The sequence below is a fragment of the Ochotona curzoniae genome, unplaced genomic scaffold (assembly GCF_017591425.1).
Source record: "Ochotona curzoniae isolate NIBS_2020 unplaced genomic scaffold, NIBS_Ocur_1.0 contig_2723, whole genome shotgun sequence".
Classification (NCBI taxonomy): Eukaryota; Metazoa; Chordata; class Mammalia; order Lagomorpha; family Ochotonidae; genus Ochotona; species Ochotona curzoniae.
Window position 1 is genome coordinate 2,836,448 of NW_024465573.1, and position 21,282 is coordinate 2,857,729.

General features: G+C 43.8%; 1 protein-coding gene across 1 annotated transcript in view; it reads right to left on the minus strand.

Moving 5' to 3' along the window:
• The window catches only part of JHY (junctional cadherin complex regulator), a 64,912-nt gene that overhangs the window by 27,263 nt on the left and 16,367 nt on the right, over positions 1-21,282 (minus strand). The window contains exon 3 of the mRNA XM_040977204.1: positions 750-863. Within this exon, the coding sequence (XP_040833138.1) occupies positions 750-863 (114 nt within the window). The remainder of the gene's footprint in view (positions 1-749; positions 864-21,282) is intronic.

The window sequence follows — 21,282 nt, forward strand, 5'->3', positions numbered from 1 at the left end:
GGAGGCCAGTGCAGAGGAAAAGAGGATGACTTGGGCTGCCCCTCTTCAGCAGGCGTGGACTGTGTGGTTTTTATCAAGACATTTGCCTCTGCAGCTGGTTTTAAAAGATGCTGGTAATAGGCTCCAGTCTCGATGGTTTCACACGGGCCCTTCTTTCCTAAGTACAGATAAGACCTGGCCCAAGAAAGACTCCACAGGACTCCATGCACGGGCTCAAGGAGAAAGTAGCTGCAGGTGCTTTCCTGTTCTTTTTAAAAACCAGTACGTGAGAATAATTTCAGAAAAATCTTCCTTAAAATTACATTTAGAAGATATTGTTGTGCCCAACTGCTGTTGAGGAGCTTTTCCATTCTGCAAATGAGGGTTTGCTGAGGCTCTGGGGATCTCATCTACTTTCGGGGGTGATAACCCCATCTCCTTGGAATCAAACACAACTGGCAACCCACAGAGGAAATGGATTTAGAACATATGGACAGTACTGGAATTGTGAGCTTTCTTGCATTCCCCTCCTGTCCTGTGTGAACTAATATGTCTAAAGTGTGACATGATAGTGTCCTGCTTGGAAACAGGGCCTTTGGAAAAGCAAGATTACCGGCAGAGAAAGCAATGGTCGCTCTGGGCAGAGGCCAGTCTCACCCCACGAAGCTGGGTAACTGTCCTTAGGCATAAAAACAAACCCTTAAGTAACTTGGTCATGGATATTACTTATATTTAGCAAGATGAACTTAAAATGCAATGTAACGGTTGACCTTTAGCTGTTGTGCTCTTTGATGCCATTTGTCTTCGGGATCGATGGAAGCATGTTCAATCTCCTCTGCATCCTGAACAGGCGTCTGCTCCGTTAGCCTGGCTGGCTGAGAGATCTACGAGGGAAGAAGCACAGAGCATGTTAACTGGCTCAATTCTTGCTTTACAGCCATGGGGCTTCAGTTGGTACACTCCAGGAGTGGTTTTGTTTTCACTTTATCTTAAGGACTTGTCTTTAGCTCTCAGAGTCAAGAACTGCCTCCTCCACTCCCCCCCCCCCCCCCCCACACACAAATAAAGCAAGACTAAACAATGTTTTCTCTTGCTGGCACCAGGAAGAACTGATGCTTAGAGGTTAAATCACTACTCGTTTAAACGCTTGATACTTAAGAGTTCTGTCTTTAGAACAGGCATCCCAACTAGATGTTGCAAGCAACTTTTGACCAGGCCCATAGAAGCACGATGCAATGACACCGCACTCCAACTTGTTAACGACAGAGACAGAAATAATCTCTCGTGCACACTGACTGTTCATGGTGTGCCAGCAGCTGTCCTCAGCCTCCAGCATGCTAACAATCATTTAATCCTCTCAACCACCTGATCAGGTATCTGCTCTGTAATCTCCTTTGGGCAAATGAGGAAACTGCGAGTGACTTTTCTGGGACCCACAGCTCTTCAGTAGGGGAGACAGGCAATTTAAAACTCCAAAGCCTGACCGTTTAACAACGTTGATCGGTTATCTCAGTCTTAACAAATATCATGCTGGACCTTTGGGATCCATTGAGACTCATTATATCTTAATAATGTAGATGAGTGGTTCTCCATTGAGATATAAGAAAAACCTCTAAATTTAAAGCAGAAATATGAACACTCTGATCCCACCCCAAACTAACTATATAAAAAGCACTGGGAATGCAGTGTATTTCAAATCCCCTTGCCTATTAATAAAAGATGAAAAGCTCTCCAGGTGGGTCTGATTTTTAGCCAGGTTTAAAACCATTGATGAAGGTAGCCACATGGGATTTAGGTCCCCAAGTTATTTAAGAACCCTTCATTCTCTCCTTTGGCTATCTGGTTTTTTTAAAAAGATCTATTTTTATTTGAAAGGCAGAGTTATGGAAAGAAGAGGAGAGAGAGAGAGAGAGAAAGAGAGAGAGGAAAGAATCCTCTATCCACTGGTTCATTTTCCAAAGGGCTTCAACTGCTGAAGCTGGGCCAGAGTAAAACTACAGGTCAGAAGCTTCTTCGGGGTCTTCCACATGGGTGCAGAGACCCAAGGACATGGGCCCTCTTCTGCTTCTCTCTGAGGCCATTAGCATGGAGCTGGATCAGTAGTGGAGCCAATAGGAATTGAACTGCAGGCAGAGGTTTAGCTTGCCTGTTTTAAATGTACATTTTTATTACTTTCAACTACTTGAAATGCTTAGTGAGGAAGAGAAAGAGAGGAAGGCGGGAGAGAGAGAGAGAGATACAGAGAGTTTGGAAAGAGTATTCCTTCTGCCCAGTTCAGTTATACAATGCCCTTTGGTGTATGTATGAGCATTTCACTGGAGACGAAAAGAAACTTAGTACCTGAGAAACTAAAGACTACTTAGGTCAGCAAATGCTCATGAAGTCCTTAGAGAGAGAGAGAGAGAGAGAGAGAGAGAGAGAGAGAGAGAGAGAGAGAGAGAAATCTTTCATCCACTGATTCACTCCTTCAATACCCACATTAAGCAGACTTTGGAGGGACTCTATCCAGGTCTCACGTGGGCGGCTGGAGCCCATGCATGTGCGTCATTGTCTGTTGCTACCTGGAATGCAAGAGCAGGAAGCTGGATTGGAAGCAGAGTAGCTGGGAATTGAACCAGCACTGCGTAATGGGATGTGGGAGCCTCAAACGGTGGGCCTGTGCCACACTGTCCTCCCAGCCTCTGTTTTAAATCAAGAATCCAGACAGGTCTCTTGTTGCTGTTTGAAATTCTAGCAATAAGGATGCAGTGCAGAAAGCAGACTTGAAATTGTCTGGTCTCAGTGTTGAAAGAGAGCCTGGAGCTAAGCCAGTTGAAGTTCCTGAACATTCAGACCACCCTGGGGAGATGCTGATATTTGCTATAAGCACTTGCTCCATCCCCTGGCAGGAGTTACTCATTTATCAGTGTCCATCTATAGGCAAAGATCTTCCATGAGTTAAGCAGGAGGGGAAAAAATCTATGTTTCACACATGATGTATATTCTAGTCCCTTGCTGACCAGACTACCAGCCGACGTGTTTTTCCTTACATGAGTGAAGTATGCCTTTCAGCACTACTGCTCTGCCCTCTGCAGCAACATGGGCTAGGTCAATCCTGCTTTCTGGCGACAACCCTGCATGTGTAGAGGCTGACACAGGTGTCTTTCCCCAGCCTTCTCTTACTTAGAGCAGGCGTCTCAGCATTTTTTCTCCATTGCAGTCTCTGGTTCCTCACCTAGGATGCTGGCCTGTCTCCTCCTTTCTGAACTGGCATCATTCATTTTAAAATTGAGATTCAGGATTTTCTACTGTGGGTGTGCAGGGTGAAGAGAGTTGTGGTGAATGACCAGAAAGAAGGCGGGGTTTGGAATCTGTTATGATTTTGTTCACATTCTCTCTGCTGCTGAAATTTTGCCACAAACTTATGCAGAATAGTGTTTAATTCAGAAAGAGTTAAACACGGGTGTTAAATAGGAAGTGATGGGGCACGTACTTAGTTAGCATGGTGGTTAGGAAGCAAGTTAGGACATGGACCTCCCACATCAGAGTGGATGGGTTCAGTCCTTGATTCCGGCTCTGAACTTCAGTTTCTTGCTAGCACACAGTCTGCACGGAAGTGGTGACAGGCCAAGTAATTGGTCCCTTTGTCCCTCACGGGAGGCCTGGCTCGAGTCCTCAGCTCCCAGCTCCAGCCTCGGCTGTTGCAGGCATCCGGGGAGCTCTCTCAGACCTGCTGTCCCTGGCTTCCTCTCTTTTTGCCTCTAAGAAAAAAAAAATACTAAGTGACAAGTAAATATTTGTCAGTGAAGTTCATTCCATTGTTTGCCACTCAGCAAAACTTCTGTAGCACAAAGACACATTTTATTTTTTTATTTCATTATGCCTATCTGAACTAATTCCTCTACTAATTCAATTGATGTAGGATCATGATTACTGTATACACACATACACAATGTAGGTATATAAGTTGGATAGAGGTGGTAGACTTTTAAATACTAGGAAGTTGATCTAAAAATTGAAAATAATGAAAACACTTTTCTGCCTGAATTTTCACTTCTTTGTTCCCAAACATGCTATGTGATCCTGTAATTCTTTCGGCTGTAAGTGGAAGTGATCGCTAGGCTCTGAATAACCCACCTACTCTGCCAATGGGACAATCACTCAACAGTCGAACTTGTGCTGAAATGGCAAGCTGAGAACTCTGAGTACTGCTGCTCACTTGCCCATCGTGGATCAGCCCCTCTCACAGTGCTGCCCCCGAAACACAAACCGACCATGGAAGTGCTCTGTTTTAAAACTACTGCCCTTGTTTCTGCAAAATGGGATGATCTCTAACTACCATGATGTTAAACAGAAATGTAGCAGGTTAGAGTTGTAGTGTAGCACATAAAGCCTCAGCCTGCAACCCCCAGCACTCCACATGGGTTCCAACACCAGTTACTCCATTTCCCATCCGGCTCCCTGGTAGTGTGCCTGGGAAGGCAGCACAAGGTAGTCCAGGTGCTTGGATTCCTGCACCTGTGGGGGAGAACTAGAAGAAGCTCCTGGCTCTGGGCTTTTGGCCTTGCCCAGCCCCAGCCTTTGTGGCCATTTGGAGAACGAACAAGTGAATGGAATATTCTTCAGTCTCTCCTCCTCTCTCTCTAACTCTCCGCCTTTCAAATAAATAAAAAATAAATCTTAAAAAAAAAAACACCCAGAAATTCTCTCAAAAGGAAAGATTCTTAGAGGAAGACATGAAGATCAAGAGACTAAAGCAGCTAAGTAAGCTAAGCAGGCAAGGAAACAATCCTCTGTGTGAGTCACCGAGAGGCAACCTCACTGACGCACTGTCAGCTGGAGGCCAGGGGGACGCAAGTTGGGTTTTTTCATACACCTTCCCCTCACACGTGGATGACCTGACTTTCAGAAATGCCTAAGGAATAAAAGGGACTCGGCTGTATTAATTTAGCTTATCCCTGGTGATATGAACTGTTTGATTGGCAAGGATAGGCTCCTGTGAACAGCTTAAACAGGCGAAAAGTTTACAAATTAAAAATACAAGATCTTCCGCTCCCTGTGAGAACGCAGCATGTACAATGTTTCCCTCCACAGGCTATTTTGGTGGAACTCGGTGGCTGAGTCACCCCGGGAGTGGATCCAGGCAGTGAAGCATACTCCTACATTATCTCTTTGAAAGTGGAATGGGACACAACCTCTGCCAGCTATTTTTTTTTTTTTTTGTGAACCATTCTATTAATACCAATCAAATCGAGAAAATGATCAAATGAAATTGCATTTTGAGCATCATAAGCTGTGTAATGTCTATTCTGTTAAATTGGGGCCTATAATTGCTTCTCTACTGAAAAGATACAACAAAGACAGCAATCATGGCATGTCATTATCCCAGACTAGAAAACCGGCCTTTGCAGGGAAGACTTCAAAGGCTTATGGTTCTCGAATTGCATTTGGCTGCTATTGTTGAAGCGCAGGCAATCTTGATTAGGTGTTTACACTGAGGTAAGGCGCAGAGCAGAGAGTCTGAGTGCCTGGGTCTAGAGCCATTAAAAAATTGTACATTATGTTCCTTGCTTTGAAGTGAGGGTTTGTAGGGAGGACAGCAACTCAGATTGAGTACAGCTGAGCTAGATTGCGCTGCTGCTGCTCTCTCAAAGAAACTCATCAGGTTCTTAGAGAATCAGACGGTGCCACAAAAAGTTGCTGCTTTATGGACAGCCGTGTACGAATTAATGCACCTGCTTAGATACGTACTTACACATGCGCCAATAAGCATATTACCATTAAGTTCTGAAGTCATTGGAGGTTTTGCCCCTTTGTCCTTTAGATTTTGTTTTTACTGCTGACCTGATGTTTATCTGTTGGTTTATTAGATTCTTGTGTCACTCCTTGATGGTATTGTATTGACAACTTGCATATTTCCAAGTGAAAGGAGCCAAAGTTCCCCCTACTCCCTTTATTTTTTTTTAAAGCTTGCTTTCGCTAACCATCAGTTCAACATATTGCGATTTAATCTCTCTCTTTTCTGCATAATCATGGGATTCAGGGAGCATTTCTTTATTATGAGTTAGTCAGTGATCTGAAGTATTTATTTCTGTCCCACTTCTAAGCAAATTTGCGATGTGTTGGTTTATACCTGCTAAAGCCAGCCCTGCTACTGCCTGTGTTTATATGAATCCCACAAAGGAGGCTGAGGTGCGTGACGATACAGGAGTCACCGTTGTGAGGCTGCAGCAGTGACAGTTCCCACAGCTGCTTTAACTACCCCAGGGTCTGTATCCTTCAGCTGTTGAGAGGCCAAACACATGAAATGCTTTGGCTACTTTCTCCATTCCTATGGAACATTTCATGATGTATTCAGCACGCACTTGTAGATGCTCAACAGGAATTTGATGATGCTGAGACCACTGAATGTTATTGTTATTTACACTTACTTTTCATGTAAAACACTGGAGCTTTTTTAAAACCTCAAACTGGGAGCAGGCATTTAGCATAGCAGTTAAGACAATCATGTCCCACATGGGGAAATGCCTGGCTCTAGTTTCTGACCCCTGTCTTCTACTAATTCAGGTAGTAGTTGGGCAGTAGCAGCTGATTGCTCAAGTCCTTGAGTCCCTGCCATCCACACGGGATATCTGGATTGATTCCCAGTTCCTGGCTCCAGTACCAGCCCAGCTTCAGGCATCACAGACATCTGGGAAATGAACCAGCACATAGCAACTCTGCGTTTTCTCTCTTCTCTCTCAAACAAAATAAGTCCCCCAAATGAATACTCAGTCACCTACTTAAAAACCTTGGAGAGCTCTGCCACTGCCACTGCCCCTAATCATCCAAGTTCTCTAAGAACATCTCATCCTGCTCTAATACTACCTTCAGTTCTGCTGATAGGCCATAGACACCATTATTTACGAGTCTGTGCACAGGCCATTCATTGGGAATTCTCCTTTGCTTCATCTGATTCATTTCATCCCATCTCCTTCACTCTGACCATTCTATTCATTATTCTAGCCTTGGCTGAAACACACTTTCCTCCAGGAAGCCCTCCCTGACACTCCAGCAGAAGCTATGCTTGATGCATGCGAGCAAGCAGCCTTAATGCTTTGTGCTTTTCTCTTTTATAACAAGTCTCACCCAGGTAATTACGCTAGTTGTTCCTGCAGGACTGTAAATTCCACAGAGGCAGGAAAAAGGAAGGAGCAGTGTGTGGCCGCCACACAGTGTATCACTCCACATGTCATACTTGCTACATGGTGACCTTGGTGACGCTGAACATGTCAGGCATACAGATGCTCAGTAAATTTGACTGATGTATCAGAATGCATATACTTGACCCTCAATACCTAAGGATTTTACACACTTGCTTTCACTCAGACAGATTGTACCAACTGTGAGTCAAAAATACTTGGAAACAAAGAAATTACAATGGTGAGTCCCTGCTTGGGATTCTTGCATCCCATTACAGAGTGCCTGGTTCTAGTCCTCACTTCTCTTATTCCAGTAAACTTATTGCTATTGTGCATCCCGGGAGGTGGCAGGAAAGCCGTTGCAAGTATTTGGCTATTCATAAATGGGGCACATGGATGGCATTCCTGGCCCCTGGCTTTGAACTGGCTCAGCCTTAGTTTCTGCAGGCGTTTGGAGCAGAGAACAAGTACATGGGAGATTTCTGTCTCTGTCTTTCTGCCTTTCAAATAACAATGAAAGTAAAACAGATTACAAAACAAAACTGTATCTGTACTGGATATGTATTCATTTTTTCAAAACTTTACCTTTAGTCCCTAAATAATACAATGTAACAGCTCTTCATGTAGCACTTATATTGCATTATTTACTCTAATAGGTCATCTAAAGATGACTTAAAGTGAATGGGAATATATAAATAGGCTACACACAAATGTGACAGACATGACCATCCTCCAGTTTTGGTCCTAGAGTCAATTTCCAGTGAATTCAGGGGAAAAACCATGTAACCTACTTGCTTATCTGATTAGGTTTGTGATTTCTGTTAGTCCAGGTAGCATCCGTTCAACAAAATAAGGTGGGTACTGTCCTGGGCCTTCCTCTCCCCTTCCTCCCACTGAGCACTTGGTCCCAGCACTTGCTCCCTTTAGCCCTGCATCACTGAGCTTTGCTGTTGGCTATTACTCTCCCAGGAGTCCTCTTTCCTAGTGCATACCCTTCTGAGAGTCTGTCCCACAACCTGTTTAAAATTTGTGTTCCTTCACCTTGCAGCCCTTACCTGTTCTGTTTTATCCCTCTCCTTACTTTCTGCAAGCATCTAGCACTTGCCGCCTGCTCCCACATTCATTTCTCTATTTTGTCTGTTGTTTCCTCCTAACAAAAATTAGCCTCATGAAGGCTGGAATTTTTTTAAGCTTATCTCTTTCTTTTTAAAAAATATTTTATTTATTTTTATTGGAAAGTCAGATTTATAGAGAGAAGGAGAGACAGAGAGAAAGATCTTCCATCTGCTGGTTCACTACCTAAGTGGTCACAATGGCCAGAGCTGAGCTGATCCCAAACCAGGAACTCTAAGTCTCCCACATGGGTGCAGTGTCCCGAGGCTTGGACCATACTTTACTGCTTTCCCATGCCGCAATCAGGGAGCTGGATGGGAAGCACAGTAGCTGGGACTCAAACTGGCACATGGGATCCCTGCACATACAAGGTGAGGACTTTAGCCACTAGGCTACTGTGCCGGCTCCAGGCTGGATTTTGGGTCCTCCTTGTTCAGTGACATATCCCAGGCACTTGTACCAGTACTTGATACATATAATGAAGATTATTAGTAAGCTAACAAAATCATTGGATAGTGACAAGAAAACGAATGAGACTGGTGATGTTCTTTGGGACACCCATATCCCACAGTGTAGTGCTTTGGTGAAGTCCTAGCTCTGCTCCTGACTCAGCTTCTTGGTCAAGTGCTCTCTGGGTGGCTGCCCGTGAGGGCTTGGGTCGCTGGATTCTTGCCATCCACAGAAGAGATTGGACTGAGTTCTCGATATCTGTTTTCAGCCTGGCCCTGACTCAGCTAGCTATGATGGGCATTTGGGAAATGAACCAAAAGATAGAAAATTGCTCTATATTCCTGCTTCTCTCTGTCTTTCAAAAAGAGAATACAAATGAGATTTTTAGGAATACTCCATGTAAGAAGATAAATTATCCACTAATTTGAATTCTCCATTAAAAAAAACCCAAGGAATTTGTAAGTGTGGCTTCTGATGTCATAATGAAGGTGTTTTTCTTTAAGTCATTTGCCACAAAACTTGCACACTGTGCTCATATTGTTCCATTGCTGAAATCATTCAAGGCCAAACTTTTCCAAAACTTGGTCACATATCAGAATAACTCAGAATGCTGGTAAAATATGATTGCTGGGTTTTGTCCCAGAGTTTCAAATTCACGAGGACTGGAATGAGGCCTCCAAATCTGTACCTTTTGGTGAATTTCCAGGTGATGCTGGTGCTCCTGGCCTTGGACATTGATTCTGAGAGCTTCGTCTTTACATGACAGCCAAGGGCCTCCATAAAGGACACCTGCCATCTTCTCTACCCTTTATCCCCCAGGCTCATTCTCACAACTCCCAGGGATATATAACTGTAGCAGCATGTACCTTCTCAACCCACTTTATGGGTTAGCAACACTGTCTAGTTCTTCTTGATAACACCTCACTGGGATCCACAGCCAAATGAATTGTCCGTGGCTGGCAGCCTCTCTCTGATAGATGACAGAAATTCCACTTACTTTAGTTGAGCTGTATGCTTATAAGAATCTTCTATATTTGTTCTCAAACTTGTTTATTCTTACCGTGCTTGTCAAAATTACGACATTTACTTAAATATTATTCTGGAGAAATCCGGGTATGAACAGAAAGATTTAAAAAAAATTTTATATTTTTGATTTATTTGGAAGGCAGAGAGAGAGACCATCTATTTATTGGTTCACTCCCCAGAAGCCCCCAACAGCCAGGGATGGGATAGGCCAAAGCCAGAAACCAGGAACTTACGCCAGTCTCCGATGTGGGTGCACATTAATAGGATGCTGGATGGGAAGCTGATAGCCACTCCTGGAACCAGGCATGCTAACATGGGATGCTGGCATCCCAAGGGGCAACTTAACCACTGCATCACATACCTGTCCCTGGAGATGTTATTTTCATGAGAACTAAACTAAATTATTTAGATTTATTTAATAAACGCAAAATAACACATAGAGACCAGAAACCGAAAAAGATTCAGAAAAAATGTTCATAAGATCTAAAAAGATTATGCTCTTAGATGATTTGCGCTTTGTTTTCAGGAGTTAGCATTGTAGTAATTACACCTGTAATTGCAGTGATTATGACACACGCATCCCAGTACCAGTCAGTTACAGTACCGACTGTTCCACTTTTAGTCCAGCTACCTGCTAACCCGGCTACTTGTGCATGCTCCCAGGAAAGCCATGGAAGATGGCCTAAGATGGCCCAAGTTCCTGAGCCCTTGTCACTTACATCCTCACAGGATGTCCCAGGCTCCAGTCTTTGGGCTGGCTGTTGCTGTCATTTGGAGAACAAACCAGCAGATGGGGATATCTTTCTCTTTGTAACTCTGGCTTTTGAATAAATGAAACAAATATTTTAAAAAGCGTAAAACTGGCAATCACAGACACTTTTAAACTGAAACAAAAATGTAAAACTAGTGAATCAAATCCACAGTGATAGAAAATGGCTTGGATCTTGGGTAGAAAATTGGTTTAACCAATTTGCCAACTATCAGTTCCTACTTAAGTAGTCAGAGGCTGCTACTGTATAGGAAATTTTATCCATAGTGTTTTTTTTTCACAATATTAAAGCATTGTACATGTCTCCTTTCTATGCAATAACCTTACTACCACCCCCCAACTCAATCCCCCATTAACAACTTCTTTTTTTTTTTAGATTTATTTTTAATGGAAAGGCGGATATACAGAGAGGAGAGACAGAGAGGAAGATCTTCCATCCGATGATTCATTCCCCAAGTGAGCGCTATGCCGATCCGAAGCCAGGAGGCTCTTCTGGGTCTCCCACGCGGGTGCAGGGTCCCAAAGCTTTGGGCTTTGGGCAGCTCCACTTCCCATCCAGATCCCTGCTTGCGGTCTGGGAAAACAGTCGAGGACGGCCCAAAGCCTTGGGACCCTGCACCCACATGGGAGACACGGAAGAGGTTCCTGGTTCCTGGCTTCGGATCGGTGCAGCACCAGCCGTTGCGGTCACTTGGGGAGTGAATCATTGGACGGAAGATCTTCCTTTCTGTCTTTCCTCCTCTCTGTATATTTGACTTTGTAATAAAAATAATTTTTTTTTTTTAAAGAGAGAATCTATTTTATTATTCCCTCCTCTGGGTAGACGGAGGCACAGTTGATTCTGGGTCACCTTGCCGACCTTACATGTACCCAACACAAATGACATCTTAGGTATCTGGTAGTGTGGGACCAGAAGTTTTTTGGTTTTTGGATTTTTTTCCCCAATTTTGAATTATGTCGCATATGCACAGTGAGATATGTTAAGAATGGGACCTGGGTCTGGGGCAGTGACCTAGTGGCTAAAGTCTTCACCTTGAATGCATCGCCGGGATCCCATATGGGCACTGCTTTTAATCCTGTTGTACCCGCCTCACATCCAGCTCCCTGCTTGTGGCCTGGGAAAGCAGTTGAGGACGGCCCAAAGCCTTGGGACCCTGCATCCGTGTGGGAGACCTAGATGAAGGTCCTGGCTCCTGGCTTTGTATCAGTGCAGCACTGGCCGTTGCAAGCCACTTGGAAAGTGAATCATCAGATGGAAGATCTTCCTGTCTCTTCTCCTCTCTGTATATCTGACTTTGCAATAAAAATCAAATCAAATAAATAATTTTTAAAAAGTTTATTTATTTATTTTTGTTTATAATCTTACTTAGTAGATTAGGGTATACAAAGAGTCAAGGGCTACAGGAAAGTAGGTAAGCCCATTGTTTCCACACTAATATCATTTCCCCCTGTATCTGGGGTCAGGGGAGAAACAAAGGGAGAAGCCCCACCCAGCCTCCCACCCATCCCAGGTGCCCAATGTGAGGCATGCTCCAAGGGAACTGCTCAAGCAGTTTTGATAGTTCAACAGTTCTGAATTGTTGCCAATTTCGTCGTTCCAATTGCAATGAAATCTCTTCAGAATCTACTGGCTGACATAACCTCTTTGTGGTTGGGGTTCTGAGATCAGCAGTTCAGTTGGAGGGATCTCCAAAGAAACTTCGACTGAGGTGATCCCAGACCTGATTCTTGCATGTGCTTGCCAGTACAGGGTCCGGCACCGTCAGCTTATGCTCATGCTGGTTGTTGCACTTGCTGGGCCAGTTCTGTTTCCAGCCCTGTCTTCCACTTGAACCAATGAGTGTTGTGGTCCAGCTTGATCCTACCCACTTCATACTCAAACCAGTGGGAGCTGCAGCCTAGTTGGGGCGACTCCCCCAACCCCCCACCAGGCCTGCTCCCTACCCTGGTTCCCATGCATGGGAGTATGTACCGCAGACTTGTTCAGTCTGTCCCACATACCATTTAGCTCTCGAACATGTCAATGGGCATTGAAGCCTCGTTCAACTCAATCAACCCTACTATCTAGCTCACACACATACTGGTGGGTGCCTTTCTGTCTAGCCACCTCTGCGCCTGTCCTGGTTTCCGTGCTCTTCGGTGGGAATGGTAACCCAAGAGGGAGGTGCCCACTAGCTCCCTACTAGGCAACTCCCACTCCCGGATTATGCACTCTCCAGGTGGTTCTGGAGTTTTTTTTTTTAAATTTATTTTTATTTTTTTTTTTTATTGGAAAGGCAGATATACAGAGAGGAGAGACAGAGAGGAAGATCTTCCGTCCGATGATTCACTCCCCAAGTGAGCGCAACGGCCGATGCTATGCTGATCCGAAGCCAGGAGGCTCTTCTGGGTCTCCCACGCGGGTGCAGGGTCCCAAAGCTTTGGGCCGTCCTCAACTGCTTTCCCGGGCCACAGGCAGGGAGCTGGAAGGGAAGCGGGGCCGCTGGGATTAGAACCGGCACCCATATGGGATCCCAGGCGTGCAAGGCGAGGACCTTAACCACTGCGCCACCGCGCCGGGCCCGGTTCTGGAGTTTAACTTAACAGATTTAGCCTCCAGTGCCAGCATCTGCCAGCTGATGCTGGCAATGCCCAAACAACCCTCACCCACTCTTAATTTTTGCTTGCACCGGTCTGAACAGTCAGCTCAGCCTGGCTTTTCCCTAATCTAGCTCATATGAGGCCCACAGGTGTTGCAGCCCTGCCAAGTCTGGTCTGCCCCCATCCTGACTCACACTCTCCAGGTGGAATAGTTGTCCAGCAGGGGAGCCCACATTCCCCTTGCCAGCTTTGCCCCCTCCTCCCTGGTTCTCACGTGTGCTTTTTGGGTGCTGCGACCACATCTGGTATGGGCTCACCTCACCTTGGCATTCTGTAATGTACATTGGTTTGTCTTGTGATCGAACCTGTCCCGACCCACACTCTGTTCTGGTGCTTGGTTTTGCCAGCAGGTGATGTGACCTTGTTCAGCCTGGTCTGGCCCCGACCTATGCCAAATGTATGCCAGTGAGTATTTTTCTCTGGCCTGGTCTGGGCTGCTCTCTTGCGGTTCTTGTGCTCACCTGCAGGGACCGTGTCCTTACAGAGGAGTTTCCCAAGCTCCTCCATCAGAACCTTTCCCTATGCCAAATCTTGCGCCTACTGGTGGGTTCATGGGCCAGCCCTCATTGCTGGCCTTCAATACATTCTGGTTCTTACTGTTGGATGTTTCTAGCCCAACCAAGGCTTGTCCATACCTAGACACTGCTCACACATGGCTCAGTAGGAGCAGAGACCTAGCCTAGTCCGTCTTACATCTACACAGGTTCTCCAGAGCACCAGATAGTGCTGGTGTCTAGCTTGGTTAGGTGTGCCCAGCCCCAGCTCACACTTGTGCCAAGGCAGATTGCAGCCATATCCAGACCAGAACACAGCCCCCACTATGGCCCCCCATACTCTCCCATGGAATCCCCAACCCAGCAAGGGTGTACTTGTACAGCTCCACAACCGAGTCTATTCCCAGCCCTAGATTACATGCGTGCCAGTGGGTGCTCTGACCCAGTTGGCTTAACCCCTCACCTGTTTCAGCCTTTGCCTTCAATGCTGTGGCCTAGTATCCCTGGCTCACGCAGACCAGTTGATGTAAGAGCCTAGGTTGGAATGACCTGTGCTTCCCTCCTGATTTCTGTTCTTACGAGTTAAGGAGGTTTGCTCAGCCCTGCCTGGTCTACCCTCTTCCAGTTGTGGCTCGGCCCACCCCACATCCTATTTTAGGATGTACTTTTGGGTGCTGCTGCCTTGACCTGCCCAGACTGCTAGTTGTTTTATCTGTAAGTGATGGCAGGTTCCATGGTCACACCTAGCTCAGTCCATCACCACCCCAGCTTGTGAGCTAACCAGTGGGACTTGTATTTCCAGTGTTGGACCCACACTTATCCCAGAGACTACCCCTGGACCTGGTTCTCTTGTGTGCTGGTTAGTGTCTTGACCCTGCCATGTGTGACCCATCCCACTGTTCTACCACCCATGCAGGTACTGGCACCTAGCCCTGCCAGACAAGCCCCCATCCATTGCTTTCGTGTGGACTGGTATGTGGCAGTCAATGATGCTCTATACTAACAGTCCATCTCCGGACTCCCATGTGGGCTGGTGAATCGGTCTGACTCAAATAGATCTTATGAACTTTCCCCTCCAAACCACCAGGTCTCAGTTCCCATGCTTGCCAGAAAGTTCTGGGACCAGGTTGCTGGGAATCACCCAGAATTCATCCCTCACCTAGACTCACATTGGCCTTATTCATGTGTGTTCCTAGGCAGCAATTACATATCCCTGGTGCGCTGGCTGCCGAAAGCCTAGGACTCAGTCACTGCCCGAGTCCCCAGCATTGGGTCTGGCCTGGCTGGGGCACCCCTCTGCCCCCAGCCACCACACTACAGGGAGCTGCTTTTGTCGCAACCCCACAGCCAGAACTCAAAAATAAAATAAATCTTAACAAAAAGAGGATGGGATCCAAGTCAAGACATGGGGTTTATCTATGCTTCACACACATGTAATACACAGAGGTCCAAAGAAGTCTTAACAATCATTTTAATGTGCCTGTGGTTTGACTTGTCACATGGGGTCAGGGTTGGAGTTCCTCTGTGGCAGCACATTGTGCTTAAGCAGTCTCAGCTCTTAGGCATTCCAGATTTTGGATTTTTGGATTAGGAATGTCCAACCTGTATTTCAACCTAGTTTTCACATGGTGATCATTGTTTACAAGTCCGCTTCCCTTTAGGCTGCCGGCTCCATAAGAACAGATATACTGAGAGCAGAGTAAAATGACTGCGGACTCGGTGTCATTTGCTAAAGAGGCAAAGAATGACTTGCCAGTCACCCCAGGTTCTGATTGCTACAGAACAGGCCCTGGGTAAGACAGCACGGAATGACTATGTTCACTAGCTACGTTTTTGAAAACCAGCAGTAAAGTTGGATCAATTAAATGACATTTCTGGCGGCTGAAAGGGCATGCTTTCATGATGGGTCCCTCCTCAATAATGTCAGATTAATGAAGTGTCACTCTGTAGATCATACAAATGGATAGCTAAACAACTAAGTGCCAAACGGCACACACAAGAAAGGTGGCTTAAGAAGTGTCCTGTATTGAAAAAGCTATAACATTCAATTGAAATTATGCTGTCGTAAGTGCTCTTGTGGTGCTTAGCTAACACAGGGCAAAAATAAGAAAATCTGTCTGTCAATGAATGTCTACAGAGTTTGTAATCATGGAAGAGTCTTTTTTTTTTTTACAAGGATAATAGGAAAGGTGGGACTCCCAAGCACCAGCAGACTGGAAAAAAAAAAGATTAAAAAAATTCCGTTTCTGACTAAATAGAGTGATTATGAAAAGATAATTATAATTTAAATAAAGGCGAGGCTTCGTCTTTTAGACAACCCAGAGTGGCACTGAGAATTTCCCAGCAATGGAAAAGAATAGCAGCAGGGCACTTAGTAATCTTATCTAGTAGGAGACAGCAAATTCAAACCAAACATTTGATAATCAACATCATTACAACAAATGCAACATTTATTTTTATATGTGGTTTCATGCCTTTAAAAAGCCTGCCTGTACAACCAGTCATTTGATTATCCTGATACTCCTGAGTCTGTGGTAGAAGACAAGTAACTAGAAGCCCACCCTAATGAGCAAAGTCAAGGCTCAGCAAGGGTTTGCATTATTTCTCAAGGCAGGAAATGACTGCAATAACAATGGCACTCAAATCAGATCTTTTGACTTTGAATTTCAGTGTTAACAGCATGTTAGTTCACACAGGGGTGTATTCTTCATTTTAAAAACAGTGGCATTTTAGAACAAAGAAATAGTCATTAAAATTGGATTTTAAGCTCATAACCTAATGAGTTCACAGGTGAAAACACAGAGATGTAGAAACAAAATAGTGCCACATGGCATTGTGCGTTCCAGGGTAGCTGTTCAGGGATGAAGAAGCAGGTCGGAGGAGAGAGTGGGAGAAAAGATACCCAGAAAATGACCCAAGTCTCAAAAAGAGGGTCAGGCAGGGCAGAACACATCATGAGCTTGAACCAAGAGAAGCCCATAGGAAATGCTGGGTCTGGGAAGCGTCCCCAGGGTTTGGTTGGAGCTTATGAAGCAGGTGGACGTGCTAAGCGAGGAGGCTACAGGGGCAGAAAGGATCCTCTCATGCTCCTCTAAAGAGTTTGAATTCTGGTTTGAAGATAACGAGAGTCACATTAGCAACATAACGATGGGATCAATGGTATTTCTATACCAAAGTACAAAACATTGTGTATGTCTTAAAGTTATTCATAAGTTTCCTATCATGAAGTATGGCTTATACAGGGCAACACAGGATCCTGGAACTCCATGCTGGTTTCCCAAATGGATGGCGGGAGCCCAGGTACTTGAATTACCTTTTGATACCTTCCCAGACACAGCAGCAAGAAGTTGGGTTGAAAGCAGAGCATCTGGGACTCAAACTGGTACTCTGCTATTGGATGTCAGTGTTTTGTAACTGGTAGATAAACCTACTGGGCCAGGCCGTCAGGTAATTCCATTTTCCAAACACTTTTTGAGGCTTCCTTGTAGTCCTTCTCATTACTTTATTAAATAAAGTTTATTCTGTCTCCTTCAAGTTGCTGGTCAGTACCTGAAAATATTTTGCTGCTTGTTTTTTGTCCATGTCACAGGACTGGGATGGAAGCCTCCAAAAGACAGGAACATTAGGTGTCTGACACCTGGCACTGAGCAGAACAGCATTGAGTGCTTGGTGCTCAACCAGTATTTTATTGGCTGAACCAGCTATTGTCTGAGTAATAGTTTTAAAGGTGGGTCTGTCCACAGAGTGGATGGTGGATTCTATTTGTGGCTTCATATTGTCTTGAAGACTGTACCCAACTGAACAACCTTCCCCATTCAGACAGGTACAATATCTTTTCAAGAAATTACAAGGTAAGAGCCAAATAACATGCATAAAGCACTTATGGCTTTTTCCTGAAATCATTGTAAATTTCACCTTCATCTACCTTCAAAGTCATAATAGAAGCAAGAGAGAGAGGTAATTCATTTTTCAGAACACAATTTCCTTTCATGGTAGACCATAAATTGACCCAAACTATAACGAGTTGAGACAAATACTTTTTGGCTACCGCACAAATTGCGAATAAAAGCCCAGAATTTTAGTCCCCCAGCAAGGTTACTGTGTGCTGTGATACTCAGGTGCCCTCTAGTGTGTGTTGGTTTTCACATCAGTTCCTTGCTTCTCACATGATGTGTTCAAGTATTCAAAGTGCACTTAAATGTACAATCAACAGATCTTGGAAAAATGGCCAAAAAGTTGTGGAAAAATTGAATTTACATAAAAAACAAAACAAATTTAAAAATTGAATGGACATTTTTTGAAAGAACAAATTGAAATGGCTAACAGACATATGAAAAAATGCTCAGGCTCCCTAGCTATCAGGGAAATATAATGAAAAAAAACACACTGAAGTTCCACCCAACTCTAATAAGATTGGCTTACCTTCAGAACTCTACTAACAATATCTGCTGGCATGGATGCGGGGAGAAATATAACCTCCATCACTACTGGTGGGAGTACAGGTTAGTATGAAGAGTACTAAAACCAATGAAAAATTGATCTGCCATATGACACAGCTATCCCATTTCTGGCAATATATCTAAAGGAAATTAAATCTGCATATGAAAAAATGACCTGTAATCCTATATTTACTGCAGCAAATCTACAATAGCAAAGACATGGAAAAACCTGGATGCCCACCAAAAGAGGAATGAATAAAGAAACCATGGTATATCTGCTCTGTGGAAAGTCCTCAGCCATTAATAAAAGAATGAAATTGTTCCATTTGTTTGTAACAGAATGGTCCTAGCTAAAGACCATTATGCTCAGTGAAAATAAGCCAATCCCCAAAGGACAAATATCATATGTTTTCTCTGATATAAGGCAACCTTCATATAAAATATAAGGTCAATAGATACACAGGCAAACATGCACATGGGAAATATTCATTTGGAGGAACTGTGTAATAGAGATTATCATATTGAGAAATGAAGATATATTGCAGTATGCATTTCTACTCCTGAATAAAAGGAAGACTCCCGATGAAACTGTTAAATATGTCTTGACAGGACTTGTGACTGTTTTTGAAGAACTATTCTATTGCAAGAATATAGAGAAATCAGTGGGTGGAGGGGAAGTGAGTAGAAGAGAAAAAATCCCTAAAATGGTTAAAAACAAAAATGGTTAAAAACAAACAAAAAGCAAAGCACATTTAATGTACACTCAACAGATCTATGAAAATGGCCAAAATATGGAAAAATTGAATTTAAGAGCAATGGTTCTACTTTGAACCATTATTTACCAAAAAAGTACAATTTAGGTTAACGTATTAATCAGTTATACAGGTAACTACACAGCGTATATTACAGTTATCTGTACAAGATCTATTTTTTTTTTGCTACTAGATTCCAATTTAATTTTTAAGAAGGCAACACATTCATATAGTTCAAAAGTAAGAGCTATGAATTGGATGTTTGGGGAGGCAGTTGAGCCACGGCTTGGGACACTTTCATCGCATGCTGACGTGTTCAGGTTTGAGTCTCAGCTCTGTTCTTCTTTATGATTTCCTGCTAAAGAATGCACCGGGAGGTAAAGGTGGCTCAGGTGGTTGGGTCCCTGCAACCTAAATGAGAGACCTGCATGGAATTCTTGGCTCCTGGCTCTAGACTGATCAAATCCTGGCTGTTGTACATATCTAGGGGAGTGAACAAGAGGAAGGAATATTCCTTCTGTGTCTGACCTTGTCTATGCTTTTCTCTCTGCCTCTGTTTATCTGTAACATGAGTTTCAACTAAAGACACAGATTATTTGTTAAAGTAAGAGATATGAAAAAGTATAAAATTAGATGTTCCCATTTATTTCCCTTCTTTCTTCTATAATCAACTACCTCTATAGCCTTCCACAATTGTTTATGCGTACAGAAAATATGATACATTGTTTGCTTTTTCCTATTTTATTTTAAATTTTATGGTACAATTCCATAGGCTCTGGTATTTTCCCACCCCCTTCTTTTATTCCCTCCCCCAGATTGATTTTCCCCATATTATTACTATAGTACAATACTTCATAAGTCCATCGATCTGTTATTTAATTGTGTCCTAACATTGCTGGTACAGACAATGGCAGACAATCTAGCATCCTACGATCAAGATATATTTAGCAATTTCATTGGGAGTCCATCTTTGATTTGGCAGTAAATATACGTACTGCATTGTATCTTCACAACTGGATATGACAATCTCTACTATAGTTACTATGCATTCTCTTAAAGGAGAATACATGAAACAAAATCAACAACAGAAACAAAAAGATTTATAGCACCATGGAGTTAAGTAACGTGCTACTGAATAGCCAGTGATGATACATATTTTTATCCCTCTCTTCTGTCTTTCCTTGTTTTCCCAGGCACGTCAGCAGGGAGCTGGCCTGGAAGTGGGGCAGTCAGGACTCCAATGAGTGCCCAGATGGTATGCTGGCACTGTATCACAACACTGGCCCTAAGAACATTTTTTATTTTATTTTTATTTTTTTAAAGATTTATTTTATTTTTATTGCAAAGTCAGATATACAGAGAGGAGGAAAGGCAGAGAGAAAGAACTTCTGTCCAATGATTCACTCCCCAAGTGGCTTGCAATGGCTGATGCTATGCCAATCCTAAGCCAGGAGTCAGGAGCTCTTCTGGGTCTCCCATGTGGGTGCAGGGTCCCAAGGCTTTGGGTCATCCTCGACTGCTTTCCCAAGCCACAAGCAGGGAGCTGGATGGGAAGCTAGGGCTGCTGGGATTAGAACCGGCACCCATAAGAGATCGGGGCGCGTTCAAGGCGAGGACTTTAGCCACTAGGCCATGTCGCTGGGCCCAACATTTTTAAAGTAACAAAAAAGTATTTTTCAAGTTTAGGAAAAATTACCAGCTAAATACTTTTCATGGATATTGGACTGTTGGCTTTATATTTTTAAATGAGCAAGCAAATAAACAAAATTCAAAATTTCACGTGGCTTTTATGAAATAATGATGAAACTAAAATTGGGTAAAGAATGTTGAAAGTTGCTTGAGAATTTCAGCTAAATATATGATTCCAGTTCCTTTATTTTAATGTGTTACAAAGGCAAAGGTGTCGCATAATCCAAGAACATTGTAAAAAAAAAGTCTTTGAATTAAAAAAAAAAAAATCTATAGATGAGGCCAGCATCGTGACACAGCGGGTAGAGCCGCGATCTGCAACAGCGGTGTTCCACAGGGGCACCAGTTCCAGACCTGGCTGCTTCTCTTTCAATCCAGTTCCCTGCTAATGGCCAGGGAAAGCAGTGGCAGATGGCTCAAGTGTTTAGGCCCCTGGACCCATGGGGAAGATCTGGATGAAGCTTCTGGATCATGGTTCTGGTCTGGCCCAGCCCTGGTCAACCATTTGAGGAGCAAACTAGCATTTAGAAAGTCTCTCTCTCTTTTCTGTAACTCTGCCTATCAAATAAAATCAAATAAACCTCTCTTATAAAATCCACAAATGTTCATCCACTTCATCTATGTTTCTCCATCAGGAGATACTTAGGAGTACGTTAGATTACTTTAAATAATCCCAACTGGGATCCGAAATAGGATTAGCAGCATCTACATTACACATAATAAATCTCTCTTTCATTTAATTGAAAAGGATCCCCACATTGGTGGGCGATG